At 40.7% G+C, this 26,354-nt stretch overlaps 1 protein-coding gene across 3 annotated transcripts in view; it reads left to right on the top strand.

Annotated features, from left to right (window-relative positions):
- cpne3 (copine III) overlaps positions 1–26,354 on the top strand; it is a 140,640-nt gene that overhangs the window by 40,334 nt on the left and 73,952 nt on the right. For all 3 annotated transcript variants that reach the window (XM_051929269.1, XM_051929270.1, XM_051929272.1), the window contains exon 4: positions 14,768–14,842. In XM_051929269.1, the coding sequence (XP_051785229.1) occupies positions 14,768–14,842 (75 nt within the window). The remainder of the gene's footprint in view (positions 1–14,767; positions 14,843–26,354) is intronic.

The following is a 26,354-nucleotide window of genomic DNA, read 5'->3' as shown; positions in this document are numbered from 1 at the left end:
ACAGCTTCTTCATACATTTAGGTCATTTAACACTAGAATTACCAGAGCCTACAAAAAAACTCGTAGATCCGGCCCACCTTAAATCCCATCACACCTCTCCATCAGCGTCTTTTGTCCTGTAAGTGTGCCGATAAACACAAGCAGCAAGCAGCCTGCTATTCAATCTCCCTACCACAGCAGAACGTGCACAAAGTTCTCCCAACTCATGCCTTAATTATCTGGGAGTGAAGTGCTGGAGTTTTACAGTGGAAGTAATAGATCGCTATTTGGAACACATGCATTTCATGTGTGTTCTGTTTCTACAATAATCTGTGTGAACACATTGTTAAAACAGAAATGTTTTTCATATGTTAGTAGTAAATGACAAAATGTTGGGATAAACTATATAATTTAATGTGTGAGGCCTGAAGTCCAAAGATCAAATAAACACTTTCACAAAAGGTTCAAGGGTAAGACAACAGCTTCCGCGGCGTGGTGTACTGGTAAGAGTTGCTGACTTGTAATCAAGAGTCCCCGGTTTGAGCCCGACTGACTCCTATATTTGCCGTTTTCAGTAGTGAGCTGCTCTTATTGTTAATATTATACAGTACACACATACATTTGGTTTGCGTCTGTAACACACAGTGTACATTTATAGTACTTGTAAAAGTTACTTTTTTTTTTCCACTTATATTCTGTCAGTCATAAATACGATACATACTACCGCTCCCCCACCCAGGGATCTGACGCTGATAGTTTTTATTTGAAACTGGGAATAACTGTAGATGTGACTCAATAAAACTGAATAAAAAAAAATCAAGTGACGGTGACATACGAAGAAGGCAGATTCACCAGCGTTTGTGTGTCAGCTTTTATCCCTCTAGATCAGAGAATGTCCAGTTCCATTGCCTCAAAACACCACTCACATCTACAGTTATCCCCAGTTTCAAATAAAAACTAACAGCGTCAGATCCCTGGGGGGGTGGTAGTATGTATCGTGATCGTGACTGAGAGAATAAAAGTGGGAAAAAAAAAACGGTAATTTTTACAAGTCCTATAAATGTACACAGTCTGTTACAGACACAAACCAAATGTATGTGTGTACTGTATAATATTAACAATAAGAGCAGCTCACTACTGAAAATGGCAAATACAGGAGGCAGACGAGATCGAACCGGGGACTCTTAATTACAAGTCAGCAAATCTTACCGCTACGCCATGGAAGCTGTTGTCTTACCCTTGAACCTTTTGTGAAAGTGTTTATTTGATCTTTGGACTTCAGGCTTCACACATTATATAGTTTATTCCAACATTTTGTCATTTCCTACTAAAATATGAAAAATGTTTCTGTTTTAACAATGTATTTACACAGATTACTGTAAAAACGGAACACACATGAAATGCATGTGTTCCAAGTAGCGATCTATTATTTCCACTCTAAAATTCCAGCACTTCACTCCCAGCTAATCAATCTAGGCATGAGCTGGGAGAACTTAGTGCACGTTCTGCAGCTGTGGGGGGATGGAATAGCAGGCTTCTTGCTGCTTGTCTTAATCAGCACATTTATAGGACAAAAGACGCTGACGGAGAGGTATGATGGGATTTAAGGTGGGCCAGATCTACAAGTTTTTTCGTAGGCTCTGGTAATTCTAGTGTTAAGAGTGGGAGCCACACTTTCAGTGCCCTTCTATGTTTGATCACAGTTGACCGATTCAGCATACACAGGTAAGCAAGCAGGTAAGTGAATAGGTGAGGCACAGTACCTTACATAAGACACAACGTTTAGCTCTGGTTCTTTAGTTCTTTTAGTTTTGCTCCTGTTACATTAGCTAACTTTCTCCGATTGACAGTTTTCTTACTATGTGAGGTGAGACACAAAAATAACTGGTTTTGTCTTGGGGCTTTCCTGGAATACCATCTGGAGGTTGGCCAGACATGAATCATAGAACTATATCCCCTCCTACAAGCCCTCTCAAACCGCCGACCGGCTCGGTATATCCTGTGAAAAGCCCTGTCAGGATTTACACAACAATTGCTACACGAGTTGCCGCAATAATTTTGGGTGAAAAAAATCGAACACTGAATCAACATCAAATTTCTTGCAAATTTTCTCTTTTTCTGTAAAGCAGTTTTTGACTGATTAAAACATTCCTGTCCTCCCTCGATCATCTTCCCTAGTCACCAGATTTAGCTCCCTGTGATTTTTACTTGTTCCCGAAAATCACAGTGACCTGAAGGGAAGACATTTTTCTTCAATGAATGAAGTGAAGACAGAAATGGCAAGCCTGTTGAAGAGCCTCAAGCAAGAAGCCTTCCAGCACTGTTTCAATCAATGGAATATAGGTATGGAGCGGTGTAGAGATCGGGAGAGGGACTATAGAGAAGGTGACAATGTTTAGAATGCTGTAAGTCATCAATAAATATTTTTTTTTACCAATCCGGTTATTTTTGTGTCTCACCTTGTATTATGCATTTCTCAAAACAGTTTAAATCGTGTAACACAACACATTGGTTCACCAGCAAAACAAAGTACTGAACTTCCCTCAAAACGTTTAACTCATCTGTCAAAATGTAATTATAATGTCAGTGAATAATTCAAAGGCAGCAAAATGAAAAGTCGCCACATCACGGAGAGAGTTTGTGGAGCAGGGATCTCCAACTCCAGTCCTGGAACGCTACTCTGGCTGCAGTTTTTCTTTCTTATCCTTTTTCTTAATTAGTGACCAGTTTTTGCTGCTAATTTACTCTTTTGCCTTAATTTTAATTGACATTTGTTGTGGACGGCTGGGGTCCATTCCCAGCCGGGAAGCCCCTTCACTATATGTTCAGGTGAAGGAAGCATGAACTGTGCAATACCTCTCCCTGGACGCTATATGGCAGCCCCCTCTCTTGCAATACATCGTGGGAAAATTCTATCATGCAGCAAGGAGAGATCTTGATTGTTAGGCTGATGATTGTCTACTCTCCAGCGTCATGCAGAAAATACTGTATTTTTCGCTCCATAAGACACAATTTTTTTCCCCAAAAAGTGGGTGTAAATGTCTGTGCGTCTTATGGAGCAAATATTGCATCACAGACGCAAAATGTATTACCTGACCTGACTCAGATGATGACGAGGGTTCTACATTGGAGAAAGAATGCACATCGCACTTTTGCCGTCTCTGTACTTTGTATATGTACACGGGAAGCTCTGCGGTCTACTTGTGTCTTTACGCTGTAGGAAGATAAGTAAATAAATCAAGGTAAATAACATTCAATCTGGCTCTTATATACAAACTACAGCAACGGCAGCTTCCACCTGCAGCTATAGACTCTTCAGTACGTGAGCGACTCTCCACGCTAGTGTTTAGATCTGGACGGTGTATGTGCTCAAAAAAGAAGTCTGACTGTGTTCTCATACCATTGCTTATACACTGAAGTGTCACCCTGCACTTTTCGTGGCATTACACGTGTATTATTTGAGCATGTCTGTGTCGATCAAACACAGAAAGCTCTGCAGTCTACTTGTTACTTTACACTGTAGGAAGTAAGTAAATAAATCAAAGTAAATAACATTCAATCTGGCTTTCATGTAAGTAACATATACATGTTAATGTTTTGGGCACATGCACCGTCCAGATCTAAACACTAACGTGGAGAGTCGCTCACGTACTGAAGACTCAATAGCTGCAGGTGGAAGCTGCTATTAGCAATGCCTTAATAATAATAATAATTCTTTACATTTATATAGCGCTTTTCTCACTACTCAAAGCGCTCAAGATGGAACTGAAAGCGCCTTAGATGGAACTGAAGATAGTATCATATATGAAGATAGTGAAGAAAGAGATATCAGTGAGCAACTGAGCTTCATAAATTCTGACACTAGTGATGAGGAGTTCTTGGGGTTTCCAGAAAACTAGAAGAGGTCTTGAACCTTAAGGTCTCTCCTCATTTGTTAATGACAGTGATGATGGTTCTTAATACTGCTGTTGACTTTACATAGTTGAAACATTATTCTGCTATATTTTATTAAATAGGGCAGCACGGTGGCGCAGTGGGTAGCGCTGCTGCCTCGCAGTTGGGACACCTGGGGACCTGGGTTCGATTCCCGGGTCCTCCCTGCGTGGAGTTTGCATGTTCTCCCCGTGTCTGCGTGGGTTTCCTCCGGGCGCTCTGGTTTCCTCCCACAGTCCAAAGACATGCAGGGTAGGTGGATTGGCGATTCTAAATTGGCCCTAGTGTGTGCTTGGTGTGTGGGTGTGTTTGTGTGTGTCCTGCGGTGGGTTGGCACCCTGCCCAGGATTGGTTCCCTGCCTTTTGCCCTGTGTTGGCTGGGATTGGCTCCAGCAGACCCCCGTGACCCTGTGTTTGGATTCAGCGGGTTGGAAAATGGATGGATGGATTTTATTAAATATATTAGTACACCATTTGGTTCAGAATATTTTTTTCCTTGTTTTCCTCCTCTAAACCTAGGTGCGTCTTATAGTCAGGTGAGTCTTATGGAGCGTAAAATATGGTAATTCTTCAATCTGATTCAGGGATGGAGAGTATGGGGTGAAGTACTCCCATCTGCATCCTTAGGTGGACATCAAACCCTTAATTCCCTTAATGACTTTTGACGGGTGGAAGTTGACATTATCCCACATGGCAACATGATATGGTAAGTCAAGTCTTACCAAAGCCCTGTCATTCTCAGGAATGAGATCCCCGTGAAAAGGGGTGTCCAAGACATGAAACCCCTCATGTTCTTATTTGCCTTGCAATCTTACTCCTCCTCTGCCCAATGCTTTAGCCGCTACGCCACACTAACCTGCATTTCAGAGTAGGACTGTTCTATCGAACCAGAGTGTAATCCATTTTGATTAACATGACTTGCACTGTTGATCATTGTCCCACTTTAAAGAGAATTGTACTTATCCATTAGGGTAAATGGACTTAAGCATTTGGACTTTTATTAAAAACCAATTAGAAATACTATGCTGCTTTAAGCAAGTGACCTAATGGTTTGGATGTCTTCACATAGAGTTTAGCGAACTGTAATTGTTTTTCGAGAACTGGGAAAAACTAACATTTTCTTTCAGTGCCTGAAATGCGTTGTTTTCATTTCTAGAAGGGAAACGGCTTTATTCTTAAAATTTACTGCAACATTCTGTCATCTCTTGTTTGTTTGTGCCTTGAGTTGTGGATGTACTGCCGTCTGTGATCCTTTTTCCAGTGCGCAGGAGTCTCCTGACAGTTTTCCATTCTGTGTACCATAAATATCACTGTTGATATCTACAGTATTTACTGCTGGTTTCACACCTTTTCCAACAGTCTCAAGAGGGTAACGTAGCACAAAGAAGGCATTCTGATTATGATACAGTATTTCATTCTGTTGCACTTTTATCCATGTGTGGAAATAAAATGTAGGATCATTTTTATGTGATTCAGTAGGTCAGTCTTTAAACTGTAGTGAACAAAAAACATACAACCCTGAAGATGTTGCAGAATATCCTCCTAAGCCAGGAATTCTGGTTTCAGTCACTTTATTAAAAGATAACAAAGCCATGCTCGGTCCACAAAGAAAGCTGCTATTCATGGGCTCAGACACATCTTTATATAACACTTAAGATAGATGAGATACTTAAAGACTAATTGGCAGCATCTAATGGCATTTCGCCACGATTGTCTGATCATGCTTCAATCAAGCCCACTTTATGTTTAAGTTATACCCATCCAAGCCCATTATTCGTTATGCTAATGGACAACACCTTTTGGCATTTCGCTTTCTTTCTCTCCTGTCCTTTTCAACCATGCCCCCTTATTGCTAATCCTCCACCCAGTCCACTGTAGTCCTGCCAGTTTCTAAGGTCCTTAACTGTATTGGTGGCTAAATCCAGTAGTACAAGTCAAGTTGGGGAGCCTGCACTGGTACAGTGCGTTGCCACACCCACTACACGACGAAACAACTCGGGATCCCGGTGTGCAACCCCCCCTAGGCAGACATGCGGTCCAGTCCCAGCTTCCGGAAATGACCCTCTATCTGCCGCAGCCAGGTGTTACGTGGGCGACCCCTTGGGCTGGTCCTGCCACTCGGGTCTCCAACAATGAAGATCTTACAAGCCGGATCACCCTCTGGGAAAATGCGCCACATTGCTGTAGTGCCGTAACTGACGCTACCTCACAGTGCAGGTAATGTGCCTCATTCGGGACTCCATGAGCAACCGCTCATTCAATATAAAGTCAAACCAATGGTACGCAAGGATTTTCCAGAGAGACACAGTACCAAAGGAGTCCAGTCTTCGTTTCAGGTCACTGGATAGCGTCCATGTCTCGCAACCATATAGCAAGACAGGAAGCACCAGGACTCTAAAGACTTGGACCTTCATCCTTTTGCAGAGATATCGGGAGCGCCACACACCCCTTTCCAGCGACCTCATGATCCCCATGCTCTCCCAATCCGTCTACTGACTTCATAGGAAGAGTCACCAGAGACATGCATGTCACTGCCAAGGTAGGTAAACCTCTTAACAAGGTCGACACTCTCTCCACACACAGACACACTGCTGATGGCTGTGCCTAAGAGGTCATTAAAGGCCTGGATCTTGGTTTTTATCAGGACCCTCACAAGTCCAGACCCTCAGACTCCTCACTCAGTCTCTCAAGCGCCCCGATCAGAGCCTCCATTGACTGTGAAGATCACAGCATCATCAGCAAAGTCAAGATCCGTGAATCTTTCTTCACCAACAGATACCCCACAACCCTGCCCAACACCCAGTCCATACAAGCATTGAACAGAGTAGGAGCAGAACACACCGCTGACGGACCCCAGAATCAACTGGGAAAAACACAGAGGTTCTGCCTCCACTCTGCACAGCAGTCACAGTACCAGTGTACAGGCCAGCAACCTCTTCTGCTTGCCAGTAGTACCATTTTTAAAATATATAACATACTTAATATAACTAGTGTGAACTTAAGTGCTGTAAAGGCCAGCCCTGACAGACGCAGGAGACAAGTTCAAAGCACACAGGGCTTTTATTTCTTTTTTTTCTGCCTTTGTGACGAACGTCTTCCCGGTTTCCACGAGTACACAACACAGTCCCAAAAGCACAGTACCACACAATTCTTCTCCTTCTCTTTTCTTTCTCCACCACTCCTGTCCGGCAAGCTTCTTCTCCCTCCTCCCGACTCTGGCTCCCGGAGTGGTGGCTGCTGGCTCTTTTTATAGCCCGCCCGGAAGTGCTCCAGGTGTTTGACGACCTATTTCCGGCTGCACTTCCCGGTGTGATGGAAGAACCGCCCCCACACGGACTGAGGAACAACTGCAGCCTTCCCTGGCAGCAACCCCGGATCCCAACAGGGTTGTAGAGAACTCCATCTCATGTGGAGCCCTGTGGGAATCTGAGGTACCACTGCCCACCCAGGGGGGGATGCCATCTAGCATCCCGGGGAGGTACTGTTCTGACCAGGCTTGCTCCGCTGGTCCATACAGTGAAGAGGTGTCCCGGACGGACAAGAACCCCGGCCGTCTGTGACACTGCTCATCAAAGTGCTCAAAGTGTCCATATTAAAATTTACATATAAGCATAAAAATATTTATAAGTATAAAAAAAATGCATGTAATTAAGTATAATCAGGTAATTAAGTTTTACATACCTCCACTGATGGTGATGGACAGGTTGACAGATGAGGTCAGACAGGAGTCTCTGTGGACTATGATGTTCGCAGGTGACATTGTGATCTGCAGTGAGAATAGACAGCAGGTCGAGTAGACCCTGGAGAGGTGGAGGTACACACAGGAGAGAAGAGCAATGAAAGTCAGTAGGAATAAGATGGGAATACATGTGTGTGACTGAGAGGGAAAGTGGTGGAATGGTGTGACTGCAAGGAGCATTGGTGGCAAAGGTCGAAGAATTTAAATACTTGGGTTCATCAGTCCAAAGCAATGGTAAGTGCAGCAGAGAGGTGAAGAAGAGAGTACAGGCAGGGTGGACTGGGTGGAGAAGAGTGACAGGAGTGATTTGTGACAGAAGAGTGCCTGCAAGAGTGACTGGGAAGGTCTACAAAACGGTAGTGAGACCAACTATGTTGTGTGGTTTGGAGATGGCAGAGCTGGAAGTGGCGGAGTTGAAGATGCCACAATTTTCATTTGGAGTAACGAGGGCAGACAGGATTAGGAATGAGTATATTAGAGGGACAACACAAGTATGACAGTTTGGTGACCCAAGTGGGGGAGGCTAGATTGAGATGATTTAGGCACATACAGAGGAGAGATGAGGAGTACATCGGAAAAAGAATGCTGAGGATGGAACAGTCAGTCAGAATAAAAAGACGACACAACTACCTAAATTAAGTGTGTGTGGCTGTGTGTAAGTAAAGCACTTAACCTGCCATTCCAGCCCACTTTCACATACTGTGATGTCTATTTTGTGTGCTGACCACTTTCACCTTCACATTATTATTCAGATGGTGAATAATGGTTCTGTCAAAGTGCATTCAGTTTGTCGTGGTATCCCTCAGTACTTTTAAATTTTGTCTCGTGTCTTCGTGTTTATCTTATGGCACAACAGTTCAGCTAGTGGTAATGAATTGGGCATATTGTTTTTGGCCCTTCTTATAGTGAAAGCCACATTCTGCGTCACTGATTCAATGGAAATGATGGTGGGGAGTTTATATCGGTCACCACATTAAAGATTGTGCATCAGTCGAAAATGGCTATACCTACTTTCACGCAATTTTGTATTTAAATTATTTGCTATACAACTTGAAATATAGGCCTCATGGAGTTTCAAGAAATTTTTCAGAAGAGTTGTAATGGGAGGGCCAACACCACAAAAACAATATACTACTCCAAAGGAGCTGAATGGATGTTAATGACATTTTGTGTTTGTATTGCAGTCAACTCAAGCTCTTATGTACCGAGTTTTTAAAAGTTACTTCATGAATAAGTTGTAAGATAAAACTTAGCAGAATGATTAAGTGTTAGGGCACCCTATATATTTTGAAAAAGAAAACAAAAAAAGATTGCAAAACAAGCAAGACATCTTTTCAGATGTGAATCAAAAGATTAAACTGGTTCAAGATGGAGGAGGAACTCCTTGAGAGGAAGCAAGGCAGGAAGAGGCGGGTCAATGAATCTGTGACCTGGAAGTGACATCACTGGTGCTGCTGGTCGTCAGATCTGTAAAGCAGCGAGGAGGAGAAGTATTAGGCCAGAGTGACAACCCTGGACTCGGGGTGGAATTCACCATTAGATGAGCCCTCAAGGTGTCTCAAGTGCATGTGTGTGACAAAGTTTGTAATAGATGGAACGATACAAGAACGTATGGATGTGTGTGTTAACATGTGCTTTAATAACCCAGTTATTCACAGAAACCTGGTTTCTAAAATGCCATTTAAACCCTTAAGAGAAACTCCTTTAACAAGTGTTGGTTTCTCTCCGAGTAACCCAGTTAACTGACCATGTAAACCCTCGACCAGGTTACATTGGAGAGTTTTGTAGTCCATTCATATCTGTTGCACCCTGGTCACTTGTGCGTGTGTTAGCTTCACAAATGCTTTTAGCAGCCATGGGTAGAAAACTCTGGAAGTGTCCACAAAGATAAATTTCCTGAGGCAAATGCTCAGATGACATAATCTGTCTCAATATTTCAGAAATCACTAAATTTGTGTTAATGAGCTGAGCGTACAGTGCTAAACTCGGCAACACAACCTTGAGAACAGTGTTGAGGGGGTAATGCTTTAAAAGTAACTCAGGTTACGTGCTCCGATTAGCACACCAGGAAATACAGAAAAGTAGTCCACATGGTTCCAAATCAGCAAGAAGCTACTGCAAGTATAGAATCCAGTCCTACAGAAAAAGACTCATGACAGCAGACAAATTGAGGGGTAAGGTGTAGGTGACGGATGGGACAGCCAGTAATGACATACAAGTTCAGCATTTAAAAAATACAAATATTTGCTTTCTTATCGTAATCAATTATACAAATACACTCACTGGGTGCTTTGACTAATAATGCATAAGAAAAGATGATCTGACATTTGCTTTTGCTTGTGTTTGTACTTGGAATTTAGCCTTTAAACACACCTGCCTGTAACTGTATCGACATGTCATTCATTCATGTACTCATTCATCCGAGTTGCTTGCATTATTGTAGTATACTGTATGTCGCACGTGCTTTCCCACCTTTCATCATGTATTAGTTGCACTAACAGAGACAGTACAACCTTCAGAAATCCAACAAGCACTTCAAGTTCAGTGTTCGTCATTTCATTTTTAGTAATGAAGCAGGGTGTTTTTAGAACCGTTATTAATTGTGCATCCCTGTGCACCTGAGCTGCTGCTGACGCATTAGGAATGTCATTAGACGGGTCCGCCTTGTGCTTCTGTTACAAAGCTGCATCATAGCTTATGCCACTTGAGTGTCTGGTAATTGTGGAAAGTCTGAAACATCGACTTGTCAATTTTATGTTTGAATGAGCATTTGTTGTGGAGCAGCTGATTTCATCAGCATTGAATATAAGGTACAGATAGGGAAAGCTTTCGGCACAAAATTGGCCGATGTTTTTTCATCCTTTAAAGTATTAGATCCATTACGACAACAATTTATTTCTTGTTTAGCCCAAAATCACACAGGTAATGCCTCGATGAGCTTTGACAGCCCCCCAGTCTTGACTTTCTTAAGAAGACGAGAAAAAACTCCTAAGAAAATAAAATGGAAGAAAGCTTGGCAAGAGCAATTTGGAGAGACACTACCTTCCAAGTAGGTTGGGGTGTGCAATGTATGTCAAAAAGTGGGGTAAATACAACACACAAAACAAAACCTAAGTAATCTGTGATGGTCGATCTGTCATGGCCACCTCAGAAATACAATACAACAGTACTGAACAACTTGGTTCTTGCACAGCACTCCTCACCAAGAGACAACGCTCAGGGCACGGTGCAAGAGTAGATATACAACTCACTAAATACAGAACTGTCATGTATGAATCTGTGGCCTGGAAGTGATGTCACTGGTGCTGCTGGTATTTAAGGGATTGCAGCCATTAATTAATCAGATAGTGGATTACCATTAATGGACTATAAGTTAAGCATGGCAATGTTGAATTCAGAAACTTCATTGCACACAGATCCATTGTAAGAGTTTATTTCAATATATGCTCATTTGTTAAATACCGTTTATACTCGCAGATAAGTCGGACTTGATTTTACAGTAAAGTTTCTGGTATTTTATAATGTCGGTCATATAAGTCGAATGTGGAAAACGCACACTATTGGTACAAGGGATTATGATATGCTAATGCCTACCTGAGAGAGTAACCACAGGCACACTGCCTTTTTTTCTATGTGGGTGCAGCAATGCGCTGTATCAGCTAACCACTCTCTCTCTCTATTGTGCCTACGTGACCACACGGTAATACCTGAAGTATTCCGAATCAACGTTTGCACTGATTTGTGTTTTTTGTATCTTACACCCTCAGACACCTCATCATGTCCTTTCTCACCACATCCATAAATCTTCTCTTAGGCCTTCCTCTTTTCCTCTTGACTGGCCGCTCTATCCTTCGCACCCTTCTCCCAATATAGCCAGCATCTCTCCTCTGCACATGTCCAAACCAACACAATCTCACCTGTCTAGCTTTGTCTCCAAACTGTCCAACCTGACCTGGCCCTGTAATGTACTCATTCCTAATCACACACAATGCAAATCGTAACATCTTTAACTCTACCACCTCCAGCTCTGCCTCCTGTCTTTTCATCAGCGCTACTGTTTCCAGCCCATATAACATAGCTGGTCTCACTACTGTCTTGTAGATCTTCCCTTTCACTCTTGTGGTACCCTTCTGTCAGAAATCACTCCTGACACGCTTCTCCACGCTCTCCAATGCACGCCGGCACTCTCTTCTTCACCTCTCTTCCACACTCCTCGTTACTCTGTACTGTTGGCCCCATCTCTACTCCCTGCATCCTCACCGGATATTCTCTTAAGTGTCTGCCACATTGAAAAGAGAGATTGCAATTCAGATTGTAGATTGTGATTTTGTGTTAAAAGGATCGCCCACCCCTAATTTGACTAATCAAGTTTGCAAATTTCTGTAGGATTCATTAACCCTTTGGCGAGCTACTTGGAAAGGCGTTACGAGCTACCGGTAGCTCACGAGCAACATGTTGGAGACCCCTGCATTATAGGTAGACCCTCTTTGCTAGAAGTACTGTTTGACTTGTTGAATTTTTGTGTGTGCATGAGTAGCATAGAGTAAACGACGTCTAGAATGGCATTGACATCAGGCAAGAGAGCAAAGTGAATGCGCAACGAACACTATTTTTTTTTTTTTGTTTTTTGTGTGTTATCGCTAAATCGGAGTTTGATTTATCAAACTTTAATTTGAATGGAAATCAAAAACAAAAGACAGGTAGCTGTTTTATTTCCAGAAAGTGCCTTTCAGCTTATGAATTATGAGACAAACAGGTATGTAATAAGTATGTGAATTTACATAACTGTAGGAGGCTCTTGGAAGATTTGTCATAAATAAGTATTTTATGTTGATTTATGTGTGAAACCATTGCTTTTTAGAAAACTGAGTTTTTTGGAAAAATATGCAGCCCTGGAAGAGTTATAAGTGGTCAGCTTTGTTTTTGTTGCAATTCTTATGCTTGTCAATATAGAAATTGGTGTTGATGAGTGATGTTAAATTGGGTATGACATGTACACACCTTATCCTTTAATGTGGCAAGTGACATCCTCCCCATCTTATATACCTCATGAGATGGACAGTGTGGTGTACTGGGCTGGTAACATCACTTCAAGAAAGGCCAGCAAATCAACAACCTAATAAATGCTAGAATTACCAAAGCATACGAAAAAACTTGTAAATCCGGCCCACCTTAAATCCGTTCGCACCTCTCCATCAGCATCTTTTGTCTTGTAAATGTGTCGATAAGCCCAAGCAGCAAGCAACCTGCTATCCCATCCCCCCCCACTGCTGCAGAAACAGCAAAAACCTCTCCCAGCTCAAGCCTTGTTTATCAGGGAGTGAGGTACCTAGAGCTGTATAAGCTAAAAAATATATCGTTATTTGGAACACATGCTATTTCCTGTGTGTTCTGTGTCTACAAAGATCAATGTAAGTGTAGGATTACAGGAAATGCAAGTAATGTTGAACACATACTGTGCCTAAAAGACAAACTTTTTTCATGCTTTAGTACTAACGACAAAATGTTGACATGAAGTGTATAATGTGTGAAGACTGAAGTCCAAATATCAAATAAGCACTTTCACAAAAGGTATAAATATAACAGAGCAAGTGCGCTTCTATTCAAGACTATAACCGAAGAAAAAGAAATCGGGTTAGTGTTTCTTGTTGTCGTGACTTCTTTGGCAATAGCTGCTGACTCCTATTCAAAAGGTCCTGGGTTCGTGTCTTCACGTGTCCCAAAATAAACATTTTGAGTAGTGAGCTGCTCTTATTGTTACTATCATACAATAAAAACATACATTTGATTTGAGTCTGTAACAGCCGGTGTAAATGTATGGTACATGTAAAGATTAGCGTTTTTTATTTTCTCCGTCGCAATTCAAGCTCGCCCCGATCTGACACTGCTGTTTTCAAATAAAGACGAGCTATAACAGAGGTGAACACAGATTGTGAGAAATGGAACAGAAACCCTCTCCGCATGAAACGTCCACTCACATTTAAGAACAATGCAGCTGCACCAGGCATAAAGACGAAAGATGGCACCGTTTCCATGCAGGATGAGGTCCAGCGCCATGCTGCCAGTCAGTCTTCCCAATACCTGTCCTTCAAAGAAACAGCACGGCTTACAGGGCTCGCCAATGTATCGTGCAAACTCCTGTTTGTCATGGTCTTTACATAAGAAACATTTATATGTTACTTATATAAAATCCAGATCAAATGTTATTTACCTTGATTTATTTACATATCTTCCTACAGCATAAAGTCACAAGTAGACTGCAGAGCTTCCTCTGTTTGATTGACAAGGGCATGCTCACAAATTACACGTGTAATGCCACTAAAAATGCTTGCTGACATTTTAGTACGCGAGCAATGGTACGAGAACGCAGTTAGACTTCTTTTTTGGGCACATACACCGTCCACATCTAAACACTAGCGTGGAGAGTCGCTCACATACTGAAGGTGGGTGAGGTGGTATAGCAGGCTGCTTGGGATTATCAACACATTTAGAAGACAAAAGACGCTGAATGGAGAGGTGCGAGCTGATTTAAGGTGGACCGGGTTTACAAGTTTTTGAAGCTTTGGTAATTCTAATGTTAAAAGGACAAGCTCAGTTATGGGACGTACACCGGACCTGCTGGAGGTCACGATGAAGGAGAGAATTAAAACAAAATCAAGTGCAACTATGAACAATGATAGATAGATAGATACTTTATTAATCCCCAAGGAGAAATTCACAATGCTGCACATCTTCACTGTGACACACCAACACTGAGGACATTCAATGAACAAATTATTCAGCAGAAGTGCGTGACGAAACGCGACCGGGACTCCTTTATACCAACGGCAATATGCCTATGTAGTGCCTCACTGGGACTGAAACACGCCAAGTCAGAACTTTTTATTTTCTTGCATTGCAGTCATTTCAGTGTGTGTTCAGGCCAAAGTGTGTGTATATTTATTTATTTACTTACTTATCTACTGATTTATGTATTTATTTATTTAAATAGCTTCAGCAAAAAGCCAAATTTTCCTCTGGGGACAAGTAAAGTTTGTCTTATCTGTTGATAGTGTCTTAAATTCCTTCTGTTTTGGAAAACTTTTTACCATTTTGTCTCTGTTTTTATGTTGTCAGATTGTGTCAAGCAAGAAAATAACAAGACCACTTCTTCTGAAAAATAAGAAGCCTGCAGGAAAAGGAACAATCATGGTAATGAAAAATATGTGGTAATTGTGTATTTTAGTTCAAACCACTAGTATGCTTAGTGTGATAGGTAGGATCTCTTATATCATCCAGCAGGAAGCATTAGTGGGAAGTTCTAGACAGATATCCACAATCCTAGTGCTGGAGAAACTGCAGACTTTGGCAATAAAAAAGAGGTATTATCACGCCAGAGCCAAAAATAAGATGCCACCTTAAGGGCAGTTGTGGGAGCCTCAGTTAATTACTCCTTTGTCAATGACGTAAATAATAAGAAGTGGGTGACCATTTTAGAAGTTCTTTAGTACAATCTGTTAGAGGGCAGCGCAACGAGTGGGTATGTTTTTTATGGATCTCATATGACCCCTGAAAAGCTCCTGTAAATGTTAATTGGGGCTTAGAAATGCAGGAGTATCTGGAGTTACCAGAAAAGAGGTCTAGATGTGTGGCTCCAAGTTTTCTGCACAGCATGAGTAGTCTTGAAAGTGGTCCCTGTGGCTACCTTATAGGCGGTGTCCGGCTAGATCTGTAAAGCTACCCATTTTCTGTCTGTCTGAAGAGCTTGGACTTTAGAGAAGAGTCAAAGGTTAGGGTAAGAGAAGGAGGAAACACGTGTGAGGTGAGACAAAAAGTCTCGCTGATAAATAGCATGGACCATACAACATTAGAGGTGGTTAAATTATTAATTTTATTATGTGAAATAATATTTATACCTGGAAAGTATGATTATATAAAGTTAACATTTATCAGTGGAACATTTGGAAGTGTAACCAATCACTACCCATCAGGGAGTATTTGCACAATGGAGCGGCGCTTCTGAATTTCTGTCAATTGCTCCTGCATGCAAAGAAGACTTGAGGCCAGTTCATATTTTTTGTGAATGTGGATCTGTCTCGTGTGTATGGGCAAAATAATGTCATTTTGAAGTCCACAAACCTTCCGATTGGAAATGGACACATCCAGATTGACCGTGTGTGTGTTTATCAACTTCAACCCATAAAGAAAACCTCATATGACCACCAAACCGAAGCACAAAATTTGAATGTCTGGCAAGCCACCGAATGACAGACGTACTGAAATAACAGACATCTGTTTTCTGCTTATACAGTTGAGTACTTTTCAAGTCAAAGTTATTTATTCACAAACATGGTATATATGCATTTGCCATGCAAAAACTATGGTCCATAGTCCAGGGGTTTTCTATAAATTTAAAAACTTATCTTGTCCCCATGGACACTTTAAAATAAAACAAAATAATGGGGCCTTAAGCACCACCAGAAAACAAAAGCCTTAAAACGTACCAAATATGTCCATTTTTCAGTCCAAGACAGTTGTGGAGTATAGATCTACATCTTGTGATTAAAAGCACATTGTAAAACAGACTTGTATGTATCATTCTGGAACAAAAATACCATTAAGACTCTGCCATTTTAAAAGAAAACCAGCTGTGCGCAATAGCTCAGCACCTGTAGTCTTCCATAATAACCTTTCAGCCTCCCTGGGTAGTGGTGTCCTCTCAAATGAGAAAATCACAATAAACTGTTTGTGTTTGTTTGATTTACTTCTGTATTTATGTGAGAACTCACATAAGCAAATAGAAAACAGATCCTTACCTTGAGAAAAATAATCCCAGGAATATGCAGTACAACCTCTTTGAGTTTTCATAAAAGAAAACATGCCTTCCGTGTTTCGAACACATGTTTATGACAACAAAAGGGATCTGAAGATAATTACTGTATTTTTCGCACTATAAGACGCACGTAGGTTTAGAGGAGGAAAACAAGAAATAAAAATATTCTTATATATATATATATATAGCAGAATTATATTTCAACCATGTAAAGTCAACAGCTGTATTAAGAATCATCATCACTGTCATTAACAAATGAGGAGAGACTTTGAAGGTTCAAGCACTCTTCTAGTTTTCTGGAAACCCCAAGAACTCCTCATTGCTAGTGTCAGAATTTATGAAGCTCAGTTGCTCACAATCACTGATATCACTTTCTTCGCTATCTTCATATATGATACTATCTACAGTTCCATCTAAGGCATTGCTAATGGCAGCTTCCACCTGCAGCTATAGAGTCTTCAGTACGCGAGCGACTTTCCACGTTAGTGTTAAGATCTGGACGGTGCATGTGCCCAAAACATTAACATTTATATGTTACTTACATAAAAGCCAGATCGAATGTTATTTACCTTGATTTATTTACTTACTTCCTACAGCGTAAAGTTGCAAGTAGACTGCAGAGCTTCTTGTGTTTGATCGACACAGGCATGCTCAAAAAATACATGTGTGATGCTGTGAAAGTGCACGCTGACACTTCAGTTCATAAGCAATGGTACGAGAATGCACTCAGACTTCTTTTTTGGGCACATACACCGTCCAGATCTAAATACTAGTATGGAGAGTCGCTCTCGAAATGAAGAGGCTATAGCTGCAGGTGGAAGCTGCCATCGCTGCAAAAGTGCGACGTGCATTCCGATGTAGTACCCTTGTCATCATCTGAGTTCACCTCTGTTATAGGACATCTTTATGTGAAAACAGCAGTGTCAGATCTGGGGAAGCGTGAACGCGACTGAGAGAATAAAATTAAATTAAAAAAAAACAAAACTAACCTTTACAAGTTGTAGACACAGAACACACATGAAATGCATGTGTTCCAAATAACGATACAGTATTTATAAAATGTGTCATTTTGCTTGACTTCTCACTCTATAACTCTAAGCAGCTGACACGCAGGTAAACAGACTTGAGCTAAGAAAACTGTGCGGTGGTGGGGGGATGTGATAGCAGGCTGCTTGCTGCTTATCGACACATTTACAAGACAAAAGACGCTGACGGAGAGGTGCGAAGGGATTTAATGTGGGATGGATTTGCAAGTTTTTTCGTAGGCTTTGGTAATTCTAGTGTTAAGCGTCCCCAGGGGTTTGTCGTGGGCCTACCACTTCCTCTTCTAACAGGTGTCGCTACCACTGACAGGTCAGGTAATACACATCATGGTCTGTGATGCAATATTTGCTCCATAAGATGCACATACATTTCCACCCACTTTTGGGGGAAAAAAAGTGCGTCTTGTGGAGCGAAAAATACGGTAATTTTATTGCATATTCCTGGTATTATTTTTCTTGCGGTAAGGATCTGTGAGTTCTCACATAAATACAGAAGTAAATCAAGACAAACACAAACAGTTTATTATGATTTTGCCATCCCAGAGGACACCACTCCCCAGGCTGATGGGTTATTACGGAACACTACAGGTGGTGAGCTGTCATGCATGGCTGGTTTTCTTTTAAAATGGCTAAATCCCATAATATTGGTGTTTTTTGTTACAAAATGATACGTATAATCTGTTTTGCAATCTGTGTGTAATCACAAGACGTGGATCCGTACTCGACAACTGTCTTGGTTTGAAAAATGGAGGTACAGTATTCGGTAAGTTTTAAGGCTTTTGTTTTCCAGTGATTCTTCAGGTCCTGTTAATACCAATGTACAGCGTTCGTGTGGACAAGATACTTTTTAATATCTATAGAAAATGGTGGACTTTAGAACACAGTTCCGAATGGCAAATGCATATGTAATACTAACTGTGTAAGCCCGTGTTGTATAAAGCCCGGGCTTCTAGAAACTATTGAAACCGTCAGAAAAAAAATTGAAATGCAGAGATGTCAGGTAATTGAAAGGAACTACTCTGGGCAAGGGATGAGGATCTATGTCTGAAGTTGTCCCACTGGCCCAGTTAAGTAGGCACTCATGATATTATTTTCATTGTCCCCGTAGACTTTACATTCAATATCATACACCTTAAAAAAACTTCACGGTAAACAATATTCCGTATAAAAACCTTGTTGCACTCTTTAATCAACTTGTTGTGAACTGAGGATTCTTCTACTTTTACTTTGACACTTTGCATTTGTCTCACTGTGGAGAATACCACATATAACTGTCCGTGCCCAAAAACTGGTTCCGGAAAATAAATTTCAATGCGATCCAGTGTTTGACCTTGCGACTTATTAATAGTTATTGCAAAGGCTGGCTTTACGGGAAACTGTCTCTGTTTCAATCTCAAAGGCACTCCAGTTTTCAGATGGACATAAATCGATTTGAGGAATCAATGCTGTATCACCTTCAGCTGATTGGGTAAGAACACCCACTTGAATTACATTTTGTTGCAAATCTGTAACAACGAAGCAAGTTCCGTTACAAAGTCCACGCTTTGTATTTAGGTTTCGAAGGAGCATGATAATACATCCTGCTTTCAACATAACACTATGATTTGGTATTTCAGACGGTATAATGCTGTTCAGAAACTCCACAGGAAAGTTGCCTCTCTTCTGGTCGTCATCAGTTACAGTGGAGTCATCACTTCGAAAAGTAACATACCATCAATGATGTCAGTTACTTGATTGTTAAGTCGTTCAACAACATCATTTTTTGGGCACAGAATGGCTTACTTGGCAAAGGACTGTGCTGTGTTCTTAGAGATTCCGTCTCTAAATATTTCATTAACAATGGAACCTTGGCATATCATGGAGTCTGGCACTTCAATCAATCAATCGGATTGGTTGTGCATTAGCCGCTAAGCAAGTTTCTCTCTCCTCTGAGGTTTCTTTTTGCCGACGTGCTCACCTCCCTTGTCTACCAGCGGCTAAGTGAGTTTCTCTTTCCTCTGTGGTTTCGTTTTGCCGATGTGTTCGTCTCACTTGTGTATTAACAGCTAAGTGAGTTTCTCTTTCCTCGCCTGTTTTGTTTTGCCGACGTGCTTGCCTTCCATGTCTATCAGCTGCTAAGCGAGTTTCCCTGTCCTCGGAGGTTTCCTTTTGCCGATGTACTCACCTCGCTTGTGTATTAGCGGCTAAGCGAGTTTCTCTTTCCTCCGCGGTTTCGTTTTGCTGATGTGCTTGCCTCCCAGGTCTATCAGCTGGTAAGCGAGTTTCTCTGTCCTTGGAGGTTTTGTTTTGCCAATGTGCTCGTCTCGCTTGTGTATTAGCGGTTAAGCGAGTTTCTCTGTCCTCTGAGGTTTTGTTTTGTCGACATGCTCGCCTCCCTTGTTTATCAGCCGCTAAGCGAGTTTCTCTGTCCTCGGAGGTTTCACTTTGGCGACTGAGTCGCTTTCTTTCAGGTTCATGCTGTAGCCTTGCACTTCTTTCTTCTTCTGAATCGTTAACTTGGGGGCACCTTGGCATGATTTAAATCTAATCGAAAAATAACTGAGCTATCCAGGCCGGACAGACAGACAGACACACACACTTCCACACGTAGACATTTATATATAAGGTGTTTCTAAAGAAATAACTGACTTGAAAAGTACTGAACTTCTCTTGTAAGTCATATATATTGAATGTCCTAGATGAGTGGGTTTAGAACATGGATGGATGGATTTATTTTAACTTGTAAGTGCATTTTTTTTTTTTTTTTGACCTATTTGGTTTCCCGTGTAGATCACATCAGTGAGCAAAATTTGTGTCTTTTTTTTTTCTCAGGGTTGAACCAGTTTGTTCATTTTCAATGTGGCTATTGTATGCCACAACTTTGCATCACTGCCTGCCATTTTTGTCTTCTCCTTTAGCTGTCGTCATACACAACACCGTGTGCATGTCTCCATTTTGTATCAGTCATGATAAAATTACTGTGTCCTCACATTTGCATTTAGAAATGTGCTAAGAAGTTTAAAAAGAACAAAAACCTCAGATTCTTCTGGTCTTGTCTCATTCTGTATGGTAGGGCTTCAGGCTGACCTGACCTCTGTGGAGGCAGCAGTGTGGGCGAGGAAGGCAGATTGGAAGTTGAAGAGATGTCAAGGCCATGGGAGTATATCTGGCAGGAGTTAGAGAAACATACAGACAATAAAATATTGTAGTGAGCACTGAGACAGGAGATGGGACAGGAACGGGCGGTTATTCAGATCTTATGTGAATGGGTGTATTTATTGTGTCGCAATCAAATAGGCCTTTGTACTAGAGTGATGTACCATGTTAGCCATTTATGGATGCAATGAGACGTGACACAAAATGACAACTTTTATTGGCTAACTGAGTAGATTACAATAAGCGCAGGCCTGTACTTTAGGCAAGGTGCAATACAGAGACTGTAGTTACCTGTGTTGACATACACTGTCAATATTAACAGACATCTCCAACCTAAGATTCATTTAGCAACAGAGGGTAACAATATATGAACAAGATCTTCTGATAAGATAACTGTCCAACAAAGAGGCTATAATTTAAAGTCTGAGCTTCTAAGCAAATAAATATTCATGAAATCAGAAATAGTCACTTGTTTCTTCATCGCTGTACTACTGTAAGAACGTGACTGGCTCCTCACAATCTCTTTTCACGCACCCAGTGTCTCTTTGGTCACTCTAGATACTGTAACTTGTGATCTCTCCTCCAGTACCCTGGTTATATCTATAGCACCCGTTTTTAGTATTAAGTATTTAAAACAGATACCATGATGACAAATTATAATATCACATGCTGTAGTTATTTTTCAACTGTGGTCACATGTGGTCAAGCTGTTCGAACTGTTCACTTGCTGCCCTACAGCTAATTCGAAACACGGCAGCAAGAATCCTACCGTGAAATAAGAAGAATGACCACGTAACTCTGGTGCTTAAGTCACTTTGCTGGCTTCTAATTAAGTTAACAGCCAATTTTAAAAACTTCCTTATCACATACCCATCCTAATAAAAGTGTCTGTCTGGTTGTTATGTCTTTGTCATTCCAAAAGATGATGCATCACAGTTTTAGTAAATGCAAATGCATTGCATTTGTTATTCCAATAGATGGCGCAGCAGAAACATTAACACTGCTTTTACAAATCCTATACCAAATGGTATATGACAAGAGACATTTGTCATTCCAATAGACTGTGCATCAGAAACATTTTTAGTACTAAAATGTATTGCATTTGTCATTCTAATAGATGGCACATAACAAACATTAACACTGCTTGTACAAGCCACATGCCAAATGGCATATAACAGAGACATATACATATACATCACATTTGTATTTCCAATAGATAGTGAATCACACACATTAACAGTGCTTTTACAAGTCCCATACCTAACAGAGACATGTGCATTGCATGGTGCACTGCAAACGTAAATGTTGATTGCTTAGATTTCAAGCCATCTTAGATGGGTAGCACAGCAAGTGAAGTCATAAATGGTTTAGCTCACCATTGTTTAGAGAACGTATCAGTATTGTCACTTCAGTGTCTATATGGTGGTCTAGATCTAACTATGCAACTTTTAATGCAATGCAGGAAAACAATGCAAGACAAAAGAATTGTTCGAAATATCTTGCAATTAACAAATGCAGGGCAGGTGCTGCCATCTATCAGCCACAAAAAATTATTCTCTATGCAATAAACTTAATAAGTTATAGCGTAAATAAAATTGCGTAATTGCAAAATTAGATCTGGACCACCTTGTACTTTGTCATCTGATGATACAGGTGTCTAAGATTAAATTAACTAGCAAAGGAGACCCAAACTCTGGAATGATTTAACTCCAACTTTTAGAGAGTCTCCATTGGTCGTCAGCATTTAAATCATGGCTGAAGACTCATTATTTTAGCAAACTTAGATGAGATTAGATAAACTTTATTAATCCCATGAACAATTCAGGTGTAAACAGCAGCAAAAACCTAAAAAGCAAGGATACAGGCTTACAGAACAAATCATACAGTCAATCAATCAATAGATAAATAATTATATCTCTGTATTATAATAAAAAAAGTTTTCCATCGTGTCCGCGTTATTCAGCCTTGACAACTCCCCTCCATCTCTCTTGCTGAGATAGGCTCCAGATTCCCTGTGACCCTGCTCCAGATTAAGCAGTTTTGGAAAATGGATGGATATTTGTAATTACTGTGTATATTCATCAGTGGAACGAAGATTATTAAAAATAATTTAATTGAATTGTACATTGTATTGTGCGTCAAGATGTAGACAGGGAGTCTGGATATTTATAGGCTGAATGTAATTTGCTTCAAATGCAACATGGAGAAAATGACTTGGGACTAATTAAGAGGCCTCAGGTGAGTATTCTGCTTTTGGTAAGGAATGCCTTATAATGAAGACATTAGAGGATGCAGAGGGAAAGTATTTAGGGGAAGCAGTAACTTACTTGGCTATAAAAGCGCTATTCCTTCTTACTTTATCCAGAGGGGCATGAGTAGTACATATGAGTAGTATATAACACTGATTCATTACATCACAGGCTCTTGTGGGTGTTAGTTCATCAGACTGATAGGAGATCTGGAGATGCAGAGAGAAATTGTGGACTCAAAACATAATTTATCTCATGGATGCATGGTGGTGCAGTGGTTAGCACTGCCGCCTCACAGCTCAGGTCACATTTTTGGCCACAATGACCAGTCCAGTATAGTTGGCAGACAGTTCTTGGACACTTTGTTCAACTCAGCTCAGGTTTAACTTTATTATTCCATATAGGCAAACACATTTGGTTTGTGCATCAGTAGTAGGCCTACATAAGTTTTAAATATAAAAGACAAAGAAGGAGAAGTATAGTATAAGGAACCACGTACAGTTCCACACGAATTTTCCCTTGGGATTAATAAAGTATCTATCTATCTATCTATCTATCTATCTATCTATCTATCTATCTATCTATCTATCTATCTATCTATCTATCTATCTATCTATCTATCTATCTATCTATCAGTTAGGTCCATAAATATTTGGACACAGGCAACTTTTTTCTCATTTTGGTTCTGTACATTACCACAATGAATTTTAAATGAAACAACTCCGATGCAGTTGAAGTGCAGACTTTCAGCTTTAATTCAGTGGGGTGAACAAAACGATTGCATAAAAATGTGAGGCAACTAAAGCATTTTTTGAACACAATCCCTTCATTTCAGGGGCTCAAAAGTAACTGGACAATTGACTCAAAGGCTATTTCATGGGCAGGTGTGGTCAAGTCCGTCGTTATGTTCTTATCAGTTAAGCAGATAAAAGGCCTGGAGTTGCTTTGAGGTGTGGTGCTTGCATGTGGAAGATTTTGCTGTGAACAGACAACATGCGGTCAAAGGAGCTCTCCATGCAGGTGAAAGAAGCCATCCTTAAGCTGTGAAAACAGAAAAAAACCCATCCGAGAAATTGCTCCAATATTACGAGTGGCAAAATCCACAGTTTGGTACATCCTGAGAAAGAAAGCAAGCACTGGTGAACTCAGCAACGCAAAAAGACCTGGACGTCCACGGAAGACAACAGTGGTGGATGATCACAGAATCATTTCCATGGTGAAGAGAAACAGGCAACCAAGTGAACAACACTCTCCAGGGGGTCGGCGTATCGATATCCAAGTCTACCATAAAGAGAAGACTGCATGAAAGTAAATCCAGAGGGTGCACTGCAGGGTTCAAGCCACTCATAAGCCTCAAGAATAGAAAGGCGAGATTGGACTTTGCTAAAGAACATCTAAAAAAGCCAGCACAGTTCTGGAAAAGCATTCTTTGGACAGATGACTCCAAGATCAACCTCTACCAGAATGATGGCAAGAAAAAAGTATGGAAAAGGCGTGGAACAGCTCATTATCCAAAGCATAGCACATCATCTGTAAAACACGGTGGAGGGAGGCAGTGTGATGGCTTGGGTGTGCATGGCTGCCAGTGGCACTGGGACACTAGTGTTTATTGATGATGTGACACAGGACAGAAGCAGCCGAATGAATTCTGAGGTGTTCAGAGACATACTGTCTGCTCAAATCCAGCTAAATACAGCAGTCAAATTGATTCATGATACAGATGGACAATGACCCGAAACATACAGCCAAAGCAACCCAGGAGTTTATTAAAGCAAAGAAGTGGAAAATTCTTGAATGGCCAAGTCAGTCACCTGATCTTAACCCAATTGAGCAGGCATTTCACTTGTTGAAGACTAAACTTCAGACAGAAAGGCCCACAAACAAACAGCAACTGGAAGCCGCTGCAGTAAAGGCCTGGCAGAGCATTAAAAAGGAGGAAACCCAACATCTGCTGATGTCCAGGAGTTCAAGACTTCAGGCTGTCATTGCCAGCAAAGGGTTTTCAACCAAATATTAGAAATGAACATTTTATTTCGTTATTTAATTTGTCCAATTACTTTTGAGCTCCTGAAATGAAGGGATTGTGTTCAAAAAATGCTTTAGTTGCCTCACATTTTTATGCAATCGTTTTGTTCACCCCACTGAATTAAAGCTGAAAGTCTGCACTTCAACTGCATCGGAGTTGTTTCATTTCAAATTCATTGTGGTAATGTGCAGAACTGAAATTAGAAAAAAGTTGTCTCTGTCCAAATATTTACGGACCTAACTGTAGATAGTGCTTTGTGAAAGTATTCATCTGCCTCGGTGTTTGTCCTGTTTTATTGCATTAGAATCTGTAATAAAAAAGGTTTTCACCTGGATTTTTATGTCATGGACGTAACAATATAGTCCAAATTTTTGAAGTGGAAAGAAAATAAAATACCTTGTGAACCTATGGAATCCCTAAGTAAGATCTGGCTTAACCAATTAACTTCAGAAGTTGCATAATTATTATTATTTTTTTTTTAATATTTTTATTTTATTAATTTTCATTGTAATCATTCCATACAAACAGATCAATTTATAACCCAACAAATTTGAAAACAAATCAAACCCCACCCCTGAGAAGGAGAGCTTAGCTAAAGGAAAATTTCTTTAAGCTTTTTAATAAGGCAACATTAGACAAAAGAAGGGGAGAAGTAAATATCTATATAAATAAGAGATGGAGAAGGGAGTTAAATGCAATAATAGTTATTTCTCTTATTCTAAAATAATATTGATTAAATCCTGCCATGTTTTGAAAAAATTTTGTACAGATCCTCTAACTGAAAATTTGATTTTTTCCAATTTCAAATAATATAAAACATCGGTTTCCCACTGACTTATAAGAGGAGAATTAGGATTCTTCCAATTTAACAAAATAAGTCTGCGTGCCAAGAGTGTAGTGAATGCATAATTAGTTGGTTTGGGCCAACCAGTGTGCAGTCAAAGTTACATATGATCTGTCACATGATGTCTGTTCTGAAAGGCCCCTGACTCTGTAACGCCACTAAGCAAGCAACATGAAGACCAGAGAGCACTCCCGACAGGTCAGAGTAGAGATCAGGGATGCCTTATTAAAAATAAAAATATTCCAAACTTTGAATATCCCATAAATCCGTTATAACAAAATGGAAAGAATACAGCATTACTGTAAACCTGACAGGAGAAGGCAGCCCACCAAAACTCACAGATCAGGCAAGGAGGGCATAAATCAGAGGTGCAACAAAGACACCAAGGATAACACTGAAGGAGCTGCAAAGATCCACAGCAGAGATGGGGTATCTGTCCATAGGACCACTTTAAGCTGTACACTCCACAGTGCAGGGCTTTGTGGAAGAGTGACCAGAAAAAAAGTCATTGCTTCAAGATAACAACAAGAAAAGATGTTTGGATTTTGCCCAACAGCACGTGGCAGACTCCTCAAACACATGGAAAAAGGTTCT

This window comes from Erpetoichthys calabaricus, chromosome 6 (assembly GCF_900747795.2).
Source record: "Erpetoichthys calabaricus chromosome 6, fErpCal1.3, whole genome shotgun sequence".
Classification (NCBI taxonomy): Eukaryota; Metazoa; Chordata; class Cladistia; order Polypteriformes; family Polypteridae; genus Erpetoichthys; species Erpetoichthys calabaricus.
Note: the sequence above shows the minus strand (reverse complement) of the source record. Positions and strands in the feature narration are given on the sequence as shown.